Source organism: Columba livia, chromosome 4 (genome assembly GCF_036013475.1).
Source record: "Columba livia isolate bColLiv1 breed racing homer chromosome 4, bColLiv1.pat.W.v2, whole genome shotgun sequence".
NCBI lineage: Eukaryota > Metazoa > Chordata > Aves > Columbiformes > Columbidae > Columba > Columba livia.
Genome location: NC_088605.1, coordinates 29,682,355 through 29,707,168, shown reverse-complemented (window position 1 = coordinate 29,707,168; position 24,814 = coordinate 29,682,355). Strand labels below are relative to the sequence as shown.

General features: G+C 38.8%; 1 protein-coding gene across 13 annotated transcripts in view; it reads right to left on the bottom strand.

The window, feature by feature from the left end:
- CRACD (capping protein inhibiting regulator of actin dynamics) overlaps nucleotides 1–24,814 on the bottom strand; it is a 130,096-nt gene that overhangs the window by 53,975 nt on the left and 51,307 nt on the right. For 6 of the 13 annotated variants that reach the window (XM_065060953.1, XM_065060959.1, XM_065060957.1 and 3 more), the window contains one exon: nucleotides 18,166–18,302. Coding sequence is in view for 4 of the 13 variants with exons in the window: in XM_021285911.2 (XP_021141586.2) it covers nucleotides 817–964 (148 nt within the window). In the remaining 9 variants the exon portion in view is untranslated. Of the gene's footprint in view, nucleotides 1–816; nucleotides 967–1,070; nucleotides 1,265–4,630; nucleotides 4,701–18,165; nucleotides 18,303–24,814 lie in introns of those variants that run through there. The other 7 variants (XM_021285914.2, XM_021285917.2, XM_021285911.2 and 4 more) reach the window with 7 other exon arrangements.

The window sequence follows — 24,814 nt, the reverse complement described above, 5'->3', positions numbered from 1 at the left end:
ATTTTTCAGGTATGTCTTTACCCGATGGCAGATAGATGACATATATGCTAGAATATGGATAGTTCGTAATTTGTTTGCACAAAACATTACTGAGCAAATGCAATTCTATCTGATTTAGTCACAGTTGATACTACATATACCTGCTTTCTGGCCGACTGACTCACACAAACAGGTTTGAGTATTTCAGACAGTAAACTGAAAAATAACTTATGACAATCTGTTGTACCACCTAACAATTCACTGTTTTATTAACTTTCCAACAAATGCTTAATGAAGATGAGCACAGACACATTTCTATACATTAAATTTATCATTTACTTACATATCGCAGATCACAGATGAATCTGGAAGAAAGACATGGAAAGAATACATACAGCTACCTGGCATTATATATCCATATTCATAATAGGAGGGCAGCTGCTACTCACTTCAGCCTCCAAAGGACAAAACCGAAGGTGCCAGTTTGTAAACCACAGTCAAGCATGTGACTGAAAGGTGCTCAAATACATGTACTTGATTTTGGTAAACAAATTCCTGTAAGGGCATTATCCACATTGTATCCTAAAGCTCCAGGAATGATAAGATAATGCAGATAGCATCTGGATAACCACTTAATCAAACAACAGAAAATAAGAAAGCAGTGAACCTTCACTACTTCATAGCAAAAATTATTTGAACTGCTTTTAAAAATACTATAATATTTTTACTAAGCTCTTTCAAAAGCGCAGGGAAGTGTTTTCCCCAATTTTATTTTAATGAAACATTCAGAGCAGAGTGGAAGGGGACACTGGATAGAAGCTGAAGCAGGATATCTACCTGTAGCTGTTCCTCTCCGAGGTGCCCTGGTGACGTGCACATCCATGACAGTGACACCCAGCTGCCAGCCTCGCTGCCTGGCGAGTGTTCCAGCCTGGCAGCTCCTACAGCAGCACATTCCTGCATGGACACCACATGCACCGCACATCACTGTAAAAGAGGCCAAAAGCCTCTTAACCAAAGCATCTGAAATTTAACCAGGACTGAAGAAGAGGGCAGAAAGCACAGCTGTGAGAACTCATGCAAGACCTTACCTCTTAGAGAAGGACAGGAGGAAGGCAATCCCTGTTACCTCCTTGTAACATCAAATCTTTGTTTACTTATACTGTCTGCCACAAAAGCTGCCTGTAGAAAAGTCCTTAGAACCCCCAGTGAAAGGAACTCTCCCAAAGACTGTCACTCTTTGCAGCTGTGGTGGAAACAGTGGTTACTCACAGCACTGCAGGAGCCCAGCCAGCAGATACAGTAGACCCCGGTCCTGCCTAATTTATGCAGAGTCATCACCAGCATTACGTGGCCTCTTGCAGAACAAGCCAAAATTGAAGGCAGGAAAGGGGTTTGTTTTGCGTTGCTTTTTACTGAAAACAGCTTAGTTTTTGTTCCAAAATCCGCAGTGAGTAAAAGCAAGGCAGTTTTAAGCCCCTCAAGGTGCTGATGGGAAGGGGCACAGCCACCAAGGCAGCCTTGCAAACTCTGCTCACTTCCTCTGGAATGGGCTTTGTGCCAGAACTGGCTAAGTTTTGAGTACCTGACATTGCTGTGAATAGCTATACCTCCCTGCCCTCCTGGACAATGCCATCCAACTGGTGAGGCTGGTTTGGATCTGTTCTTCAGGATACCCCAAAGCAACCTCTACAGAGTCAGCCTCTTATTATCCTCCAGCACCTGAGCAGTCAGCTGGGAGAAACATCACCACAGAGCACCTGGTCATCCCTGCTGTAGGCTATATTGCAAAATGGAACAAGGCTAAAGAGAACATGTCATTTAGGGAAACAGCATTCCAGAATAAGAATTAAATATAGTCTGCCATGGCAGAAGAAGAAGTGATTGCATCTTTGGATTACGGAGACAAGATTTTAATCTTACTATTTAATAAGAAACAAGTAAACTAGAGGACAGAAGTCTCTCAACTATACCGGGTTGAAATCTTTAATTACTTCATGAAGCATTTTACTGAAAGGATAATTTTATATCAAAGCAAAGCAAAAGGTACTGATTAATTGCAGATCATTAAGTGTAAGTTGTTTTGTAATTAGGGAAAATTAATGCAGCCATGGCAAGGCTGGTTCAGAAAAGAATTCCACCTAGGTGAGTGTCATGTTTCCAATAGCAGCCAGTCTGCTCAAGCCGCAGAGGAGTAACATGAAATTCAGTCCTGACCCAGGTCAGTCAGACCATGCATTCCAGCTTTTCTGAAAGAGGACTAAGAAGAAGTCTTACAAAACAAACATAACGAATGTCTTCACTGCAAATGGCAGAGTTAGCCAATTAGTGTCTGTCTCTGCCCATGAGATATTAAAACTTAATGTGCAATGTATGAGAAGCATTGCTATCTTATCTAGACTACTTGTGGATGTATACATCTTCTGTGTTTACACTGTCATTTTTGAGAATTCTGCTAGTACTTACACAGAAGTAAGATAAGTCTCTTATATAAATTCTACGCTTCCTAAGGAGTCAGAAACAAACAAATATCCCAAGTAAGATATTACCAATAAGATTTTAATAGCATAATATTTTCAGAATTTGTTCTTTACCCACTTTGAGAGAAAAAGTTAGCTGTGGGTAAGAGGGGTCAGAAACCATCGCACATATAAGGGTAGAAAATGAGGGACATGAGAGGGTCAGAAACCAAAGGCAAAATAGAGCCCTGGCACCAAAGCATGTTCTGGGAGCAAGACCACCAAGGCATGCAAATGTTCAGCGCTCACCTCAGCTAGAGAGTTGGAAAACTGCAGATACTCTCCACCTTTCTCCTTTTAACCTTATCCATGAAACATGGGTACCCTCAGAGAGAGTAAATATATTTTAGCCAATCCTTTTTCTATGAAAGGAGGTGATGGCTGTGGACACAGGTTTCCTAGAATCAGGACTTTCAGAGAAGACTCAGATGACTTTGAATAAGACTTGTCCCCCACAGCTGGATGCCAGAGATTTCCAAGTCTTTACAGCAGCACTATACAAGACAGTGACACACCATTTTACGTGGTGGTATTTGTATAGCAAATGGTTTTCTGCAAAAGCAGGCACCAAATTCTGGGAAAGCCTGGGTCTGGGAATTTGCAGCTCAGTTATGCCTTAACTAATAATAGCTAACACAAGTGTAAAAGCCACATGAGAAACAAAGTTTTCTTCCCACAATGCCACTGGTGAAGTTGCCTACAAAAAGAAAACTGAAAAAGTCTGAAAACTTCACACAAGTAAATTCTTTTGTTTCTACTGAATGGACATGCTGTACTCCCACTCCTTCACAAAGGAAATTAAGAGCTTCTTTGTATTACAACCCTACTCTGTTTTTCTCAACAGAATACAAATGAAAGGGCCATGTGAATTATTAACAGATGACAACAGAGAGCTAGCCAGGTATTTCAAACACTTCTGTCTCTTCTTCCTACATGAATTCCTCAATAGTGCACGCAGATTAAGTCCTCTTACTTCTTTCATCCTTTAAATCCATAATTAGAGACAATTAAATAACTTGTTGAGAATTAAAGGCTTTTTACATTCCTTCCTCTCTCTTTCCCTGGTAGACCATTTGACCTGGCTTCACACCTTGTCCTGAAGGGCAGGTAGTGAATCAAGCTAGAGTTTCTTCCCCTCTTAATACCTTCTCAGTAGCACAAGGTCATGTGGAACATCATGCAAGCCAGTGGAAACAGAAATACTATTTACTTCCAAACTGAAACAGACAAATAATCAGGAAACCTGAAAACAGACTAAAGCTTTCATCATGTTAAGATGTTAACCATCATCTCGTGTTGAAAGCAAATCATATTCATTTAAACACTTTGGCCAATCCCTCCTCCCTGCTCCCCAATCCCCAAACCCCACCAACAAAGAGGTGAACAGGACACCACACTGATCCAGCACCACTGCTTGATAGCATGCTTGGTGTTTACACACAGGTACAGACTTAATACTGCTTCAGTCCATTCACATAATTTAACTCATATTCTGAATTTGTCAAATAATCTCTGCAAATCCACCGCAAGAAATAAAGATGAAATAATGTAAGTTAGTATCAGGGCAACTGAAAGATAATGTTTGATGACATAGGAAAAACTATTAGAATTAGTACTACAGTAGAGAGCTTTAAATATAGCAAGGTTTTGGACAACTTTGAAAAATAATCCAGATGATCCTAAATGAGCATGTTCTTTTCTATTTACTTGAGAATTTAAATCCATAAATTCTCAATTTTCAGCGATTAAAAGGACCATCTCAAAAGGTATGATAAATCACAGCATCTGACATACACAAACTGGGGGAGTCAAGTTTCCCACAGCGGTGCAGATAGCTCCCAGTGGTGCCACAGGGAATTACCTGCAAAAACGTAAACCAGAGTAACCTCTTTGGTTTGGATTTGACTTGGCCTCATATATTCACTGTTTATTATGACTGCCATAAAGATGGACAAAAGCAGCACATACATTAGCAGCAGCTCCTGCTCAAAAACAATAAGCACAGCACATTCCCCCCTCAGCCAGCTCCCCGCTGAAAGTACTCCAGACTAAGCCACAAAAACTTAACAGTGAGCTTTTGAATGACAGGACATCATGTGCTCCATGATCTACAGAATCAGTCCAATACTTACAAGGTCTCTTAAACAAATTGATCATGCCTACAATTTCAGACGAAGGCAGAGAAACTCCAGACTTGATCTTCTGAGGAAGAAACAAAAGCCATAAAATCACCAAAGAGAAGGGTTGGTTTGCCTTCTTTTGTTGTTGCTCTCAAGAGAACTCTGAAGGACATACTGTAATGTGATGGGAAGCTTGTAGGAACAGTGTTACACATCAAGCTGAGCATGTATTTCAGCACTCTGTTATTATTTAACACTCTCCCTGTGGAAAATGCTGAGGGATGTTTGAACTAACAAGAGCCAAGGTGATTTCAGATCAATAGCTAAGACCTCCCAACTGATCCTTCATGTAGCATTTGTTTGGTACATTAGTTTATATAAATGCTTTTTGCTCAGTCTTCCCCATCTACAAAGCAAAAAATAGCTTACCTTTTCCACAAGGGCAAAAAGGTAGACCAGGAATACTAAGCAACTCTTTACAGGTGCTATGAATAACAGCATTAGTTTTTAAAAAGTCAGAAAAATCCTGCCGTTATTTTATCATCAAGTTTTTCAATTTACAAGAACAGTCTAATGTCAAAGCTGCCCTGAAATCTGGAGGCTGCATTTTCCAAGAAAAATTGTGCCAGACAATAGTATTTTTTGAAGCATCCTATAGTACCATGAAATGGAGGCAAGCATTAAACAGTCTATACCATCATCATAAAAGAAGCAACAATGATCAAATTCCTCTTAAAAAGAAATGAAGTTTTGAATATAAAACCTAAAAAAAGGACTTCATTATGCAGTTCTTGGTCAACACAGGCTGAGTCAAAGCCTACTGCAGCATTGTTTTGTGCTGTGGGTAGAACTTCCCATGGCACCTGCAGCTCCTTTCGCAGAGGTGCCAGTCTTCCATGGATGGATATCTGCAGCCAGGATTTAAGGGAAAATATACCCAGCAAAGCTCGGCTCCCAGATCTGTAGTTTGGCATACAAATGGGTGGTCTGATTTTGAAATCTCCTGGGAACCAAGTAGCTTATAGTGTGGTAAAATCCTCTACAGAAAATCTGTGGTTTAATGCTGCATTTTCAATTTTTGCATGGTATTTTTTCAAAAATATGTCTTATGGGTTTTACCCAAAGACCAAAAACAAGTGGCAAATATTAGGCCTTCCCATCCTGACGGTGTTTAGACCAAAAAATGTTTCTCATAGAACTCAGAATCTAGAGAAATATTGCACCTTCTTAATGTGAAACCAAAGTCATTTATGATTATCTTCTGATTTAAACAGTGGTCCTTAGCACTGCTTATTGATCACAGAGACTTTTGAAGTCAAGGAAGTTAAAGCCTTTAACAGAGGAAGATTTAAATTAATCTGTTGCACATACTTCATTCAATAATATCTGATTTCTTAAATCTTCCTCTGTAAAGTCAAGTAAACACACATTATTAGTTTATTTGGAGAAACATTTAAGAATACCAGGCTGCTTAGTGGCTGCATTTTGTTAAGTGCTGGAAATATAGACAGACAGAACCATTTCCCCAAAACACAGGCAAATGAGATCAAACTAAGCATAAGAAAAGATGAAATACAAAAGTTCAGAGTAATATTCTCCTGTCTCTCTCCTCAGAGGTATCTCAGACTGATTTTTTTTTTGGTGGATACATCAAGACTTATGTGTGATAATAACTTTAGCGACTTCTTTCTTTAGGGACACATTTTATTTCATTAATGAAACATTCTCAGGAGCCAAGAGAATGACTTTCACCCAATTTAATTTTTAATTAAAAAGAGCTATGAAAGAAGAAAAAAAGAAAAAAAAAAAAAAGAAAAGATGAATAGAAAGGAGAAACTACTGTGGTCTGACAAAATGCATGGCTTTTTGACCCATCTAGCTGCTTTCTCTACTCCAGCAGCTGACAAGAACAAGATTCCCTTCAGCAAATAAATCACTTCACCCAGCCCCCTCAAGCCTTCATCCCACAGTACTACACTAGATCTAGCATCCCTCCTAACAGTCAGCAAGCCAGGATTAATTCAGACCATGAGGGCTTACAGCAGGGCTCAGGACCATCAGAATGGCTGCATGGCTACCCAGGAAAACACTCTGTAGATCACAACTGTGGTCACTCCCCTGGGCACATTCTGCAGCTATTCCAGCCCTTTGCAGCTTTATCTTTTCAAACCCCATGACTGAGATGCAGCTTGGAGACCAACAGATAAATGATATCGAAAAGCATAGGCATCGAGAGGTACCTCTTAGAGAGACTACCTAACCTAGCATCAACGTTGGAGATGCACGAATGACAATCTCCTGGCTGAGGACAAGTAGAAGGGTTTAATCATCACACAAGGTTATCAGAAAACTTTTTGTAACAGTAGCTGAGGAGCAGTAGGACTCAAACAGGCACAAAGACAAGTGATGGACAATCCTATAATGAAGAGGTAGTAACCTTATATCTTCTTAACATCACCTTTATCTGAGTCCCACCCAAATGCCTGCCACCAATGCCTCAGCCTTTCTGTTTCAGCAGGGATGAAAGTTGAAACACAAGCTTTTCTTACACTTTAAAACATGAAATGAAATAGGATTAAAGGTGGAGTGGCAAAATTGAACTCCATACAGTCAAACTTTAAAGAGAAAAAGGGTGGGTTTTTTTCAATTGACTTACATAAAAATAGGTTTTAATAGTTAAAGACTGTAATGCAGTAGACATTTTAAAAGTCCTAGTTATTCCCCAAACAACTGCAATTAATGTCAAATCCAACAAAAACTTAGGCACATGGGGTGTTTTGTTTTTACGTTTTGTTCTATGGAGAATAATTAAACAATTCACACCACTGAACTGGCAGTGATGCCATCTATTGATGCCAATCCAAAATGTTTGCCGCCTCTCCCCAGCTTGGCTGACTTCATATTTCATCTTGACCTATTTTGGATGCGACAGGAAATCAAGGCAGTGGGATTGCTAAAACCTTGTTGCATGCAACTGTAAAATATGGGAGGTTATTAATGCAACCACAACTTTGGCATAGGCACCAGACCTTTAACTCGGGAAACACACTTGGTCAGAAAACTTACCTGCTGGTCAAAAAACCCCACAGATTACCAACTCATTCAAGTGCTCCACGCTACACACAATCAGTGGAGAACAGTGAAACTAGTAAGAGAAATCAAGTAAAAGAGAGTGGCAGACAGGGAGACAGGCAAAAATCACTTCGCTTTAAGTCAGGAAGTTTCTGAACAGTGGTTAATGATACAGAAGATGGGATGCATTACTTAACAAAACACATCCCATGGGAATAACTTAGGAGGTAATAAAGAGAGCTCTCAAGCAACAATAGTTGGACTCTTGCCTCTCCTTTTTCCCTTAAATGCTGGAGGTCCAAATGGAAAAACTCTCAAGTTAGTATAAGAAATTTGACAATATATGGCATTTGCAATGGTATATACAGTCATCCACCTCTAATCTGCTGCTTCAGACAAACTCTACTCAGTAATAACCAGCAAGACTGCATGGTCCTCACTGAGTCAACTTTGAGTTATAAAATCTTTGTGTCCAACGAGTGGACAGCTTCCAGATAAACAGTCCCTACAGCAGAGCCCTCAGTGGCAGCAAAAACACAAAGGGTTGAAGAGAGCAGAATCTCCCCAGGGATGTGCACCTCTGCACTGGGACAAGCAATGACTGGATAGTGCTACCAGCAGTCCCCACCACATGCTCTTCTGAAGGCAAACAGCGAATGCCAGTTTACCTGACTTCTCTACAACACACCCCTTTGAAGCCCTGACTCCTTGTAAGCGAAGTCAAAATGATGATTTTTTTAAAAATACCTTTACCAGAACTCTTGGTTAGAAAGAAGCATCTCTTGTGCTAATCGACATCCTTGCACCAGAGTAAAACCTGGCAAGTGTTACTTCTTATCTTATTAAGCCACAAACCCCATTCAATCTTGCTCAATTGTCATCGTATCTATGAACAGTTACATTTCTACCAGGTTGGCTGAACTAACCAACTCATGTTGCCATGATTTTGACATTTAAAAAAAATTCTGTTACACAACCAGAGCAGAAATAAAAACACTCGAGCAGCTGAAAGAGTAGAGCTGAATAAGAAGTGCTACAAAACAGGAACAGATTTAGGAATAATGAGGTCACCTCACACCTCAGTACACATGAAGTTATTCTGTTCACTCAAATAACTTCACATTCAGTAGTAGTCACAGCACAAAATACCACACCATTTTAAAGAGACAGAAGCATTTTCAATAGTTTGGCTGATTAGAAAAAATGAACACAAAACAATACCATCTTGTGTTACCCTTCCAGCTTTTTCCTGGCTTTCTAGACGAAGACAGGATTAAGGAGGGAGAAAAGTGTTCCCTCCCTTCTCCAAGTGAGAGACCATTAATCTCTGGAGCAGGGAGCAACGGTGGCATTTTCAGTGTTTCAGAAGCATTTTGTGTCTGTTCAAGCACTCAGGTGCTGCTGTGGTGACAGCACAAAAGATCTCCTTCTCACCTGATATTTCGACTTTCCAACCTTTCTTATTCCAGATACCCACAGTCTCTTCTTTACTTAGTAAGAGAGAGATAAGGCATCAGCTTCCATCCAAACTGTCAGTGCCACACAGTCTGGCAGTGCTGGCGTTAGGAGCTCCCTGGAGTGTGGAGGAGGAGAGGACTGGTGGGAGGCAGGAAGGCAAGGAGGTAGATGTCCAGGTGATCAAAGATGAATGAAAAACTGACACATGGACAAGAAAGGAAAATCAGGGATCAACACAAGATTAAACAATGCTGAATCTTCATTGGACTGGTAATATCTCTGCAGTCAAAAGCCAGGTTTGTTTTATCTATTTTTAAAAAGACCCCAGAGACCATGCTTTTCTGAAATGGAGAGAGGAGTGCAGCAGTCAGTAGCTAAAAAAAGGAAGTTCTTGAAGTCAAAATTGCTCAAAAAACATGACTGCCTACTGAGCTAAAGCATGATACTGCTGTCCCTAAAAGAAAATTTGTATCTAAGCATGTACAGATTGGAATCATTGACTCATCCACCCTGGGCCTTTAAGGCAAACTGATGAGAATGAAGAGCTGACAGAAGGAGAAGAAAGGGAAGGAAAATAAGGAGGCAGGGGGGATTTAAACAAAATTAGCTACATATGAATCCTAAATAAAGATTAAAATCACTGCCTTGTGGGCTTGGGGATTTCTGAAGCCAAGGTCATGCAATTACCAGAAAACTGGCAGTACGTAAGCTTGTACAACGTCTTTTCTGGGGTCAACTTTCAGCAGTATTTTAACTAAGAGCTACTGTTGCACAGGTCTTCCAAGCTTCTTAAACCCCTAATCAGAAACTACATGTAAAGGGAAAGGCATAAAAAAATCCTCACACCTATTCCATGATTAGCTCAACTATCTATTTTAATACGAGCAACAAAGTCTTTCCCAAAAAAAATTCTTTCTACTATTTATATATGCTGCTGCCACAAAGAGAGGGAAATACTCATAAAAAAAGTCAACAGCCTGGGGCTGTTCTGTTGCACGAATGATAAACACTTTTGGTGGGGTTGTTTGACCTGGAGAAAAGGAGGCTGGGGGGAGACCTTATCACTGTCTACAACTACCTGAAAGGAGGTTGTAGTGAGGTGGTTGTTGGTCTCTTCTCCCAAGTAACAAGTGATAGGACAAGAAGAAATGGCCTCAAGTTGAACCAGGGAAGGTTTAGATTGGATATTAGGAAAACTTTCTTCATGGAAAGGGTTGTGAAGCACTGGAAGAGGGGAAGTGGTGGAGTCACCACACCTGGAGGTGTTTAAAAGACATATAGATGAGGATCTTAGGGACCTGACTCAGTGCCAGAGTTAGGTTAATGGTTGGACTCTATGATCTCAAGGTTTTCTTCCAAACAAAATGATTCTATGATTCTATGATCTTGGATGAACTTGCTCGCCTAACTTTTCCTTACATTATATAAATTACAAATCCTTTAAAGTCAGAGAAAGAATTGTTTACTTCTGCTTCTGTAACTAATGCTCAACATAGGTTAGGTCTTTGCAGAGTAAAAGGTATTTCAGTCTTCTCAGGAAATGTTTTGTGCTTTTTGGAATTAAGATTTCAGTAAGAACATTCAATATCCCTTCATTTATACATATTCATACTGTCTTTCAACTGACTGAATTGTAGGCTTGTTCATTTACACCTTTGTATGGAAATCACAAAGGCTATATAATTTTCCCTTATGCATTTAATATGAATTGCAAATTATTAAGCTATAGGTGATGATGAGTGTCTCTCATTTTCAAGTGACAATCTTTTAAAATGTATTATCTGGTCTGTTAATTCTAAAATTGCTGGACCAGTTTCCTTGGAAAGGTGCTAGTTTCCATGAGGGCAGCTGGGAACCTGACTAGGGAAAATAAGTGAGATGTCTTCGGCCTATGAAAAAACACTTCAGTATAAGCAAAATATATAGATGGTACTGTTTTCATCAATGATTTATGCAACTAAGACACCAAGACCCCAACTGAAGAATTCAGTTTAATCTGTCCTCAAGCAACTTTCTGAACTGGAACACAAAATAATTGTTTTCTTTATGATGTATTTCCATCACTGGAGATTTCCTTATAGCAGCTTTGTTTTTATAGTTTAACAGAGGAAATCCCATAAGTCATGCAATAGAAACTATTACATTTTGAATCCTTAAAGATAGTTTTGTGTTTCAGTACTAAACTTTGTTGATTTTTCCTGTGAGACTATAGAAGAATGAAGGGAGTAAGGCTGTTTAGGAGGCTCTAGGTGGACAAAATGTTGGCAGAGAAAGTTTGGATTCAGTATTAGGAAAAGTTGCTCAATGAAGTGTATTAAACAACTGGACAGAGACATGAAGTGCAAGATTATTTACCTTGACAAGGTACTCAGAAATATAATGAAATGGACAGTCCTGCACTTAAAATAGGAAAGACAAAATCAACTGAATGTAGTATTGCTTCATGGACCCAGTTTCTAGGACTCTTCTGTTACGGAGTACTAGAATTAAGTCAAACATTGCTACAGCTTGAAATAACAGAAAGAGGAAAAAAAGAAGGGAAGCAAGGGAATCAAATAAAATAAATCAAATCCTGACATAAAAAACCCTGTAACATAAACTTCCTATACAAACACTCAGTACCTGCTAGCCCAAGTGATCAAATATGCTCCGGACAACGTAACAAAGACACTAGGAGACCCATCTGTAGTAAGAAGGAACTGCAAGACCAGCATGGTCAACTATATAGCTTTCAGACACTGGCATAAACAGTTTTCTTGCATTAGTTTATGAGGAAGGAGGAGGTTCCCTTTGTAAAGAAAATGAAAATGTGTTCTGTCTCTTTAACTTGCAACCAAAAAAAGAGTTTATTTTTTACAGTACCTGAATCATCAATACCCAGTACCTCAGGGTGAATATTTTGGTTAGTATCCCTTTCAGCTGCAGCCATGTTTTTGTTTTTGTTTTGTTTGGGTTTTTTTTTTTTTTCAAATGTTACTGAAACAAGAAGCACAGCACAACACATTTATATAACCACTGAGATTTTGAAATTAAACACAAATTTAAGATTTCCTTATTTTTAAATCTCTGTTCTTGCAGTAAAATGTCTTACATTTTAGGCTTCTTCGAAACTATGCAGTAGCACTATTGTGAGGGCAGAAGAGTCATTACATTAGGAAATCCATACTATGTGAAAATTATAGCTGTGCTTCATAACAAAATGCAGCAGCACAAGTATGTCACACCTCCAATTAATGAAAGAGCCCTGTAATAAGAAAGTCACATTGTGCAGAATATGTTTTCCATCTTACTGTATTACTTCCTCTGATTACTAATGAAAACAACTACTAGTATTATGTATTTATATAATAAATATTTTAAATAATATTTGCAATACTTCTATTTAACATAATAAACAGAGCTATCCATGAACACTATACTAAACAGTACAATAAACAGTATTGTATTATAAAGCACTGAATTGGCTACCTGAATGCTGTAGAGGTACAAATAAACCTTTTTACAGAAAATTTTTTTTCTTCAAATTACATTCTCTAGTTGCATGTTTTCCATACTTTGTTTCACCAAGGGGTAAACAACTGCATTAATGGGCTCAGTAAAAGACACTCCTATGCAACATAGGCAGTAAAAGTATTATAATGGCACGTTATATCTTCCAGATCTAACAAGACAGCCATTAAAAGACACAGCACATGTGCTTCTGTAAAACACATAAGCAGATTAAAATAACAACTTTAAAAGCCTGTAAGAGTTTTGGGGTTTTTTTTGTTTGTTTGTTTGTTTTTGTTTTTTTTTCCTAAGTGAAATTCACCTACGAGTCAAATATTTTTCATATTTTCCTTCATCTGCAAAACCATTGTTTTTTGGGAAGAAGTCTTACTTTTAGACAATAACTTATCCAATACGGGAAATGTAGGATACAGAACAGCACTATATGACAGTGGTTTATCCTGAGTTATATCAACAAAAACTGGCAACCTCAGCAGTGGAAAACATTATCCAACAGATAGAAGAGTTCGGCTCCCCTTTCTACTTAATGAGAAAGATGATGGAGCTGACAAGAACCTTGTCTTGAAGACATCTCTGCCTACTGCCTGTTCAGGACATCACAGATCTCCAAGTAGTTCAGGTGGTGCAGTGAAATATGAAGTAAAAATAGCAAGGTACACAAAGGCAGCTTTTTAAAAGCTGTGTGAGGCAGCTGTTTAAAGAGCTGAGCTGCATTTCAGCTGAGAGATTCATTCAGATGGAGGAGAGGACAGCCACAGGGAATTTTAAATCTTTGAATACAGGGCAGATAGTCAGTCTCCAGTACTGAATTTAACATCCTGTATCATAATTAGCTCTGATATCTACATGGGTGTCATCTCCTTTTGCAATTTCTCTAAGAGCTTTACCTCCTTCCATCCTAGTCAGCCACAAAAGCCCAGGGCTAAAATGAGCCTCCAGCTCAAGAAGCATTACATTATATTAAAATTAAGCATGTGACTCTCTTTTCCTGAATTAGGGCTTTAAAGATTATTTCGTTGCTGGATGTTTAAGGCGGGACATCACAAACACAAACACCACTCTAGCAAAGTCAGATCAGGACTTGTGTCAGTTTTTGCCTGTCCCAGACCTACAAACCTGAAATCTTGAGTACTCATAAGATCGAAATTTGAACTTTAAAACTCTAATGTAGTGGTAGCAATGCAAAAATGACTATAGAAAATCCTTATATCGGCCCAGTTCTAAGAGTACTACAAGGAAGCATAAATCACCTTTTGCCCTCAGATTATTTTGCCTACAGTACCCTTCCTTGATATTCTCTCAGAATTCAGCACAGAAGAAATCAAAATAATGTAACCTACAGATTAGCTAAACCTCGATTAATTGCATAAGCTCCTGTCATCAGCAGGAACACAAAAATAAAAATCTAAACAGAAACTGATCTAATTTTGTAAACATGGCTTCTGGAGTTTGGCTTTGCAGTTTGGCCCTATTTTGAGGTATAAGCTGCTCCAAAATACCTCTGGTGAGCATGGAAATCTTGTTTGAAACTAAGAAATTTAACCAGGAACAAAAACCTCAATTCCAGTTATAACTTGGTGGTTAAAATAGAGAAAGATATTTAGTTACAACCAAGAAATACTACTGCAATCAAATCATTTCACAAAAATTAGCTCTGTCTTAGAAGCTATTATATTCATTTTTCTAAAACCTTTACATTGAGTGAAAAGACTCAAAAACATATAGGCATCTAGAGACTGAACATAAATACTGCTCTGATTATAATATAGATATACTATTCAGTTTATCCAAAGGAAGTAAAAGCAGAAAAACTGTTCTTGCAAAATTATCAAGACAAGTTTTTGCATACTGGATAGCTTCCTGGGGAAACAGAGCAGATGTGAGAGTTTACTAGTGAAGTTTATATAGCAAGAGGTTTGAGGAACATGAAAATGTGACATGGCAACTTGTGTTATTTATAGTTGTCTTACCATTATTTCAAAGCAAGGTGATCAAGAATAACTCTGTTCTTCACCATGACAGTATTACCTTTCAGAGGAAATTACTTTACAGGAGCTTGTGCCAATTTGCTTCACTCTCTCCAGGCTCTTTTGGAGATCCCAAAATTGTCAGGTGTAGCTTCCACACTATAACAGATCTACCTATTGCCCTCCCACTTTCCTGCAGTACTAATAAAAATAAACCCAGTCCCCTCAACTTCCAAAAGCGTACAGGTTGTCAGCCTGGTAAATATTAGGCATAGAAAGTCCTCCTAGAAAGTCCTCCTAGAAAGAGGACTAAATACCCAGATTCACAAGCCGGCAGCCTCCAATTCCCTATATGTTGGTCACAGAGAGAAATATATACAATCAGTAGATTCCCCAAATGTTATGTGAAAGAAGTATTTGATATTTACAGCTTAGTTTTCACATCATCAACATTTTTAGAAATTCACTGTGCAAGTCCCAAAATTCTTGCCCTACCATGATCAGCAGATGGATTTAGCCACTCAAGTTTTCAACTCCTGCTGCACACTGCTGTGTAGTTCTGAAGACAGTGGGATGGAACATGGAACTGTGAACACAATTTCACATTGCTGCAACTCTCAGATCATCATCTTGGTTGTCCTTCCTCAGTCCGAGGAGACAAAGAAATTGGTTCTTTCTAAGAAGGACACACAGTGGGGAGGGCCACGCAGTGGGCAGATGTGCCTGGAGTAGGTGTAGAAGAGTTATCTAGGTGATTTTAGGACATGGTGTGGGCATGGAACTACCCAGCTGATCTCTGGAGCATACCACCCCAGGTCCAAGCCCTGCATGGCCAGGGGCACTGGCTGAGCAAGCCACAAATTCAACGAGCAGCTTTCTCCGGTGTGTGGGGTCACTTCTGCATTGGGTTGGAATGAGAACATGACACCGTTCTGCAAGAAAGCAAGCTAAGGCTGAGTTGTAGAAGAGCATGAAATCAGAGTCTGTTTACAGTGAAATACTTCCTGGCTGGTTTTATTATATTAAATTTGAGAAGACAACCAAGTCATTCACATTAATAATACATAGCCGGTTCACAAATCAAGGCACTTTTCACATTGAGGCTTATTCTAATTACCTCTAAAATTCATTGCATGTATAACACAAGAAAAGTCTAGAAATCTAGACAATTAATCGTGAACAAATGTTACAACATAATGTTGACTAAACCAAGGTCTCTGTCTTCTTGGCAGGACCTCTTCGTCATTAAAATAAGAAAATTGAATATTTGCACAGCTGATTATTGAATAGTGACTCATTCCATAAAACTCTTGAAGTTTCTACTTCCACTAAAGTGACTGAAAAAAACACCAACTATACACATAATCATCAGTTATTGTAAGGAAGAAATCTGAATTGGGTAAACATAAAGAATAAGAGAGGCAAAAGAAGGAAACCAAGAAATTAATGGAATAAAGCAAGACAAACAGTTTTGGATGATACAAATGAAATCAGAAACTTTAATACAACATAAAAGAACAAAGGTTTTCCTATTCTTCCACTTTTTTTTGAAGAAAGAAAACAAACAGTGTGCCTTAAAGGAAAACTGAAGCCTCTGGAGAAGCAGAATAGGGTCACCAATAAATGAGTCTGAAGCTGTAAATATTTTAACCTAGAAAACGTGAAATAGTAGAATGAGCTAGAAAAATGTATGTATTAGAAAATATAAAATATTAGACTTCAGTAAACTTGTTCAAAAGTTGACTAATGCAACATTTACAAATTATTTGCACCGAAAATAATCTTATGGATAAAGCAAAATCTCTACTCATAGTACAAATTATTTCCTATTAAGGTTTTGGTCCTATTTTCTGCAGCAAAAAGAAGAATATTCTAACAACAGGATACGGAGGCGGATTATGAAAGAACACTGGGTACATGTAGGAAAAAAAAAAAAGAAAAAAGCTTTATTTCTACTGGAAGAAAAGTTAAATGCAAATACTACACAGAAATATGTCTTACATACTTTATTTATGAAATTCATATTAGCCAATCTGGAGATGATACTGCAACTGACCACTCTCATAGGCTGCTCCTTGAATATTTGTGTTTTAAGCCGATGGGTATTGTATTTTACCTGGCAAGTTATAAAAATGTGCTATTTGAAAACTGCCATATGGCATGCAAAAATGTAGTCTATTAGAAGGAAGCAGAAGACAGCTCAGAATCTGTAATCTTTAAACAAAAGTGTCATGGAAATGTGAGGTTAGAAAGAGCAGGTAGAAAGCATGCTGCATGCACAGAGCACCTTCCATGGTGGCGGCACACTGGTGGTATCTTCCTACCTTGAAAACCTAAAAACATATCCTACCTATAATACATCAACAGACATCATCTCACAAATACGTATTTCAAAAACACCTGTGTACCTTCAACTGAGGTGTAGTAGGTTTTTAGGATAGAAAAATATCCTTGTGACTATGACCATCTCAAGATAACAGAACCTTTTTTTTCTTAATAACATTGCTGATCATTTCAGAAGAGCTGTCAGTATCTACCTGTCATTCATTCTCTTGCCGCATAACACACCAGTCAAATGTACATTTTGGCAAGAGAGTCACTAGTACGGCAGGGCTTTTAGTTAACTAATAGTCTTTGTTAATTTACAGGGTGATATTTGTTAGACAGGACAGATTCTCTAAACCACATAAAGGAAGTTTGAATACCAGAACCATATTGTTTTGTGCAAAAGCAAAGACAGGAAGATACTGAACCTAGTTTTATAGAAATGCACTGTAGAGCAGGGCATTGGCAGATGAAGTCCCTAATGAACACATATGCCCTGGAACCACATTCCAGAAAGGGTGCTCTAGAAAGAAATTGTTACCTATAATTTGCAATTCCAGTGTTCTTCCCAGGCCAAAAAAAAATAATGCTGCTGTCATTCCACTTTCAGAGGAAACATACACAACACAGTACATTTTAACTGTTTTCAGCTTCTTCCAGTACTTGTTACAACTAAAGCATCTAAGAAAGTAAAGTTGTAAATATTTTACAAATAACCAATCAATTCAAAACCTAGCAGAAAGAAAAACAGTGCGAATCTGTTCTGATAAAAGCCTAAATGGCAGACTATTACTTAGCACTAATTCCCAGTGGCAGCATTCTACAGACACGCTGCATATCTGTCTTGGCAAAACAAGAGCTGCTTACTAGACTGGAGACTACATACATCTTTGCGTGGCTAAGAATAACTTCAGTGGTTGAAATGAAGGAAAATATTTGCTGTTGTGTGCAGTACTTATTTTATTTTTTTTCCCAAAATGTACACAAAAGCTACACAAAAAATAGTCCCACGTACAGTAACACATGCACTACATTCTTCCTTTAATATGAAAAAGCCCCTTTTTTTCTGTTTATGAGTTGGAACATGCAGGTTAAACCACATACTTTACTGTTCAATTATTATCTAAATTCTCATTTCTGCCTTCAAGTTAATGAATTGTTAAATGAAGACATCATTTACAGTGTTAAAGGATCAACAGAAAAGCATTTCCTTACCTTTTTTGAAGATGGGGTGTGGTAGTCTCTACTTTCACAATCTTGCTTGCTCTCTGAAATGGGAATTTTTCTTTAAATGATCAGAAATCAGGATACACTGCTAGGGACCAGTGGTTAGCATTCTTCTCCCAGACTGCCTAGGCATAAGGGGGAAAGAAAGAATTTTAGTTCACCTTCTATAGGCTAGCCTAAGAGTACTTTGATGTTTTGCCCCCTTTAAGAGGTGCTTATAGGCTGAGCAATTCCTGCCTGCCACATCTCTTGTAAATGGTCTTTCTTTGCTCTTTCTAACTAGTGAAATAGCGACACTTTCTTATTCTTCCTTCCAAACAGCCACATCCTGCAGTTCCAAATCCATTATATCTCTGGAAAAATATGTCACTGTTTTTACTGTAGTTTTGGCTGAAAAAAAATGCAGCATTTGACTCGAGTTTGTCAAAAGAAAACTAACAACTTCTAAAAATTAAAATAAGAGCTTATGACAACTTTGATTTTCCTTCAACTAGAGTATGCAAAAATTAGTTTTAACTGTTTTTCTAGCAAAAAGCATGAAATGTCATTTTTAAAAAAGATCTTTCTTAAAAATCGAACTATAGCAAGAAACTGCAAAGTAGGAAAAATTTAAACAGATGAAAAGAACTTGTAAAATTGCACAGAGCAACTGAATTAGGTTTTTAACCAATTTTTCTTCTGATTTCACTAGTTTTTAGTTTTACATTGAAAACTTTGAAACTAATTTTGACATTTTTAACAGAACCATGATGTAAAGGTTTCCTGAAAAGTTTTTGACTCTTATCAGGGATTGTTACACTTCATTTTGCATATACGTACAAGTAAGTATCAGACAGGGATTTTGTAGCAACTAGCATATTCCCACACACTAACAGATATTAGATAGTATTTGCTATTGCCATTCAACCTTATGTCCTCAGACAACTACAAATAAGAGTATTTTGTCTGAGCAACGTAATTAGGGTATCAGCAAAATCATGCTCCATTTGACAAGACAAGGATAAGTGCATTGTCCAACCATTGGAAATCAAACAGAGCAGCTTGCAGGTATTAAATTGTGGGGTTATTAGCCCCAATATTCAGCTACTGCTGAAGTTCATGAGCTAAGTGTTGGTGGGCACTTTCAGGCTGCCAAGACAGATAATCTAGATCAGCACTGATCCTAGCAATGCATCTGGAAGAAGGCAAAGTCCATTTAAGCTGAGAAGGGTTAGTGTCACAAGGATGGAGCCAGGCTCTTTTCGGTGACAACCAATGACAGGATGAGGGGCAATGGGTTCAAACTGGAACACAGGAGGTTCTACTTAAATATGAGAAGAAACTTCTTCACAGTGAGGGTGACAGAGCACTGGAGTCTCCTTCTCTGGAAACATTCAAAATCCACCTGGATGCATTCCTGTGTAACCTCATCTAGGTGTTCCCGCTCCAGCAGGAGGATTGGATGATCTTCTGAGGTCCCTTCCAATCCCTAACATTCTGTGATTCTGTGAGAAATGACACATTAGCACTCAGCTGGCTATGCACCACTCATAACATTCAGGATGTCTTCAAGGTATGAATGAAATATGAAAAAGCAATATGAAAATGTCCTGAGCCTGTCAGGCTAAATTTAAAACCAACAAATGAAACCAAACAAACAAAAAGAAAAAGGAAAAAAAAAAAAAAGTACTCTAATACCTATGACAAACTGAAGGTCTTGAACAACTGGTATTTGTGTGTAACTGGGAACTCCAGATGTTAAAGATCTCATATATACACATCAACCTCAAATCTAATTTTCACACATAGACTCAGCACTATCCTCTTGTTTATGGGCACAAGGTGCAGCACTGAAAATAGCACGTGCAATGGTTTGAGTATGGAAAGTTTGTGGCATGCAACAGGATATAAGGTCATCATTGTTCTAGCAAAACAGCCAGGAATGTATTTGGTTTTCCACCAAAAGTATCCCCAGTAATCTTTTATCAGTGCAAAGTTCTCTGCTAGTTCATATCTGTTCATCCTGCTGCAACTAAAAGCCATTTCCAGCACAGTCCCTACCCTGCCAACGTCGTGTTGTAAACTGGCAGAGCAGAAAACATCTCTCAGGGGGACATGGCTGCTAATTCCACACATTTCCTGCCCTTCCTGTACCTGACTGACCTGTGCTAATGGCTGTGGCACAGCAGGCACCAGGAGGTCAACACACCCACAATAAAGAGCCTGCTGTAACCGAGAGACTTCAGGTCTATCACCTTGTGTGCATCCCAAGGGGAACAGTAAATCTACCAGTGGCTGCCATTGTGGAGAGTCAATTTTCATTCTGCTGCTTAAGGTTTTGAAGCATGTGAACGATGGACCCACCTCTGAATTAGTTTATTGTTCTTGAAAATCAGAATGTAGAGGACTTTGAACTCCCGGGTATAATACAGACTTCCATTGTTCAAAGTGCAAGAAAAGAAACTTAAAAGCACAGTCCATGTTGACTACCAAGCTCAAGAAGCATATAAAGAGATGCAGTAATACGGAAACCGAAAAATTCTTCCTTTTATTTAATAACATTTTTTTTCTTCTAAGAGGAAGAAGTGGAGACAGGTGGATAGGGAAACATCTCACTGAAAAGGAAATTCCTGTGGGGAGGCCAGCATGGAAGATTTGGACCTTGAAAGATTATTTCAGGAAACTATTCCATATAATCCTTTTCCAACACAGACATAAAATTCAACACAGTATTAGAAATGTATCTTCAAGCATAGAAAGATAAGCAGACGCACACTCTGCATACACTTAGGGAAAATTACTGTATCCCACAGTAGTAAGTAGCAGACAGAAGCAATGATGCCAGGTCCAGACCCCATGGAAATCTGACCAGAATGGAAATCAGGAAATAAAAAGTTGCTTCAGTTTCTCAAGATTTTTTTGGAAGACAAAGAGCTCCATATTCTGCATTTTACCTTTTCACAATCCACACTTAAGGTCAAGACATAATAATAGTACAAAACTTCAGAACAGAAAAAAGTCATTATAAAAACAGGTCCCTGAAAATACCTACCCTAATGCTAGAGTTACAAGTGGTAAATTGATCAACTGGTCTATTTTCAGCTTCTCAGATAATAGTTTTTCTTGTACATAATCCACATGGTTGTTATTTCAGCACACAACACAAGACTAGTAGGCAACTGAGCCTGGCAAACCATCAAATATTTGTCCACTAAGGGACCCTGCTATATCTTTTCCCCCTGTCTATTAAGTACCTGTTTTTCTAAGAGCATGTTTCGACTTCTCAGGATAGCTGAATAACACTCCAAAAGGAAAATATTATGTTCAGTATCTCACAGGTAAATACAACCAACATTACTCACAGAATACTTTTTTCATATGCAAATAAAGCTTCTGATTTAAAGACCTAAAGAAAAAGAAAAAAGTAAGAAAAAAAAAGGTTTGTCATCAGACAGAGAAAGCCAATATCAACAACTCCTGAAAAAACAGTGTAGAGATATCTTTCAGTTAAAATACTGAAAGCTGTGACTCAGTGTTTTGTACCATGAGTGAGAACATGATCCTTTTATGAATTGTAGGGTTTCTTTAGAACATGGTAGTTCATTCTGCGTGATTCCACAAGCCTGTACTTCTGAACAATACCTGCAAGGGTATGTAACAAGAGAGAAAGATATAAAGGGTGTAAAGAAGATAGAGACAGGCTCTTCCCAGTGACACCAAGTGACAGGACAAGGAGCAGTGGGCACAGACTGAAAAACAGGAGGTTCCCTCTGAACATCAGGAAACACATTTTTACTGTGAGGGTGACTGAGCACTGGTACAGGTTTCCCAGGGAGGTTGTGGAGCCTCCCTCCATCCTCGGAGATACTCAAAACACAACGGGACAGAGTCTGGGGCAACCAGCTCTATGTGGCCCTGCATGAGCAGGGGGTTAGACCAGATGACCTCCAGAGGTGCCTTCTAACCTCAACCATTTTGTGTTTCTGTGAAAATGGAAGAGAAGCAGCCAGGAAGGTAATTTCCATGTGTAGGAACCAAAAATAGGAAAACATCAGTATCTTTTTACAAAGTGCAACCCCATTTATCACAAGCGAAACAATGACATGAGTAAATAGGACAAAATTGAATTAACCTTGCCATCTCTCCAGTCAAGGTTGTATAGATAAAATTCAAATGCATACAAAAGACTGAGTAAGAAGGAAGCTTTGATCTCACAAACTGAAAGGCAGGAATAGCCTTTTCATAAAACCTTGCCAGGTCTTAATATGAAAAATGTAGATTTTGCGGGACCAGCCACCCCCCTGCACACACACACACACACACACACACACACACACACACACACACGCACACTGCAGCTGTGTGCCCTGTGCACTTCTGCACTCCCATTACTCCAGCACAGCCAGGGACAACAAAGGTTAATTATATTTGTACAGACAAGTGGCAAAACTGAATCTAAAGACACTGGGAGATGTACAGATAGGTAAAGGAGACTGTTTGACCTGCACAATATTACTGCTGATGAGGTTTGGAAAAGGAAAAACTCACTTGGGCTTAGGGGAGCTCGACGGCATTGCAGTAGAAAAGTGGGTGTATTTTCACAATGCGCTAACAAACCACAATGCTGTAGAATCACCAGAGCATGCTGTAGTTTTACCTTCACTGATGCTGAAAAGCAACTAAATCAAAATAAAACTGTGTTTTTCCCTGTGCTGCAGGGTGTTAGAAAGAACTTCTACTATGAGACTATCTGCTCCAGCTCTCAGACCATGCTTGGCTAACCTCAACCTGTCCCAGCCACAGGGAGCTTTCTTAAGTGTGAATCAAAGTACACTTCACTGCAATGTTAGTTATATTTACATTGGTAGAATTTAAGTATAAAGTGGCAAGAAATGAGAACCCAACCACTCCCTGGCTTTAGGCTTCCCTTCTGCACAGGAGTTTATTTATTTTTAAACAATATATCAGGCTCTTTCTCAAGGATGACATAAATTTTCAATTAGAAATGCTTCTAATACACTCTGAAAGAGAAAATGTTAAATATTACAATTTCTTCATTTTGCTGCCAAGATCTACATTTTTCCTGGTTTATTATGCCAGTTATAGACTCTGATGTCCATTAAAAAAAATATGTTATTGCTTCCCTTGCAGTACCTTAAAAGATAAGGCGGGTCATCAACTGTTGCAAGATTCTTTTATGACGGTAAAATTCATGCAGTTATTTTCTGTCCTTTTGAAGCACAATTAAAATCACCATACTATGGCTACAAGTGTTATTCCTGAACATATACCTATGCTATTTTCAAATGCAGCTAGAAGAAACTGGTATTTGCAATATTATGTGACCAGATTCCATACCCTTTATTTGATCTAAATTGCATTCTGTGCTCCAGGCTGGCTTAAATAAGGCTAGAATGTTGTTTGTGGAGTAGGATCCAGATCTACAAATTGTCAAAAGAACTTGAAAGAAAAAAAGAAACGGAAAAGCCTGAGAAACTCCTTGAGGAATCTCATGTCACAAAGTGCACAGACAGCACAAGTGTCATGGAGCACTGATGCCTAACTCCACTGCATATCCAAACATAGAGGGGAAAGTGAGTTTCTTTTAACCGTCTCCTCAGTCTACACAGAAATCATGAACAATCAGTTTCAGGTACTTGCTGGTGCAGAAATAAATTTGTCACCCGCCTTGCAAGCTGTCTGAAGAAAGGTACTATATAAACATAAAACATTAATGAACTGGGTGACCTCATCCTTGGGTAACTAGAGAAGCATAAAAACAATGTGTATGGGTAGAGAGTCTTCTAGTCAGCAGTGCCATGCACCAGCAGGCAGCAAACACAAGAGCATCCATCCTAGTACTGTAACAGATTCCTTTTGACAGGCTTTTTGTTTTCATCTAAACCACCACAGGTCATCGGTGGCAAAAAGCAGAAGCTTCTGAGGACAAGCGAGTACGCAGTTCAATAATTAAGAGGGGGATCCCTGTCTTGTCTCTTTGTTTCATTCACGGCTTGTTTGAAGTGAAGCATCTGACAGAAGTAAAATACATTTTGCTACCTTTAAGAACACAAAAATAGTCATTGCATGTAAGCTGGTAAATGATGCCAGGCTGCTAACACAGACCACCATGGTCCAACCTGTGGCTTGTAGCAATGTCCTGAAGAAGATGGGGATCAAATGTATAAACAGAAACTCTGCTTAAATAACCACCCAGCTCCTCCAGCCTTGCAGAATCATGGGAACTACCCCCACATGCAACACAGCCAGAGCAGTCCAGCGTTTTTGGGCTCTATCCTTGCTCTTTAGTCCTGCTCCCTCACCTTTCAATGCCTATGGCTGCAGCTGCTCCAGCCCAACTCACTCCCTGGCCTATTCACACGGTGGCAGCATGGAAGACACAGGAGGCAAAGGCTACCAGGAAAAGGCAGGAGAGAGCAGCTGCTGTCACAAAGACAAGGAAAACACCTCTTGCACAGGGGTAAAGCTGCTGCCACACAAAATAAGGAGTGATTGTAGGTCTGAAGTACCCAGATCAAGGTCTTGCAAGTTCAAGGTTGTGGCACTTGACAGAGACTTTTGCAGCCCCTAGTACAAAAAAATTCAGTTACATCAAACTGTCCTGATAATTGCCAGTTTCTTAATGACATGGCATGGC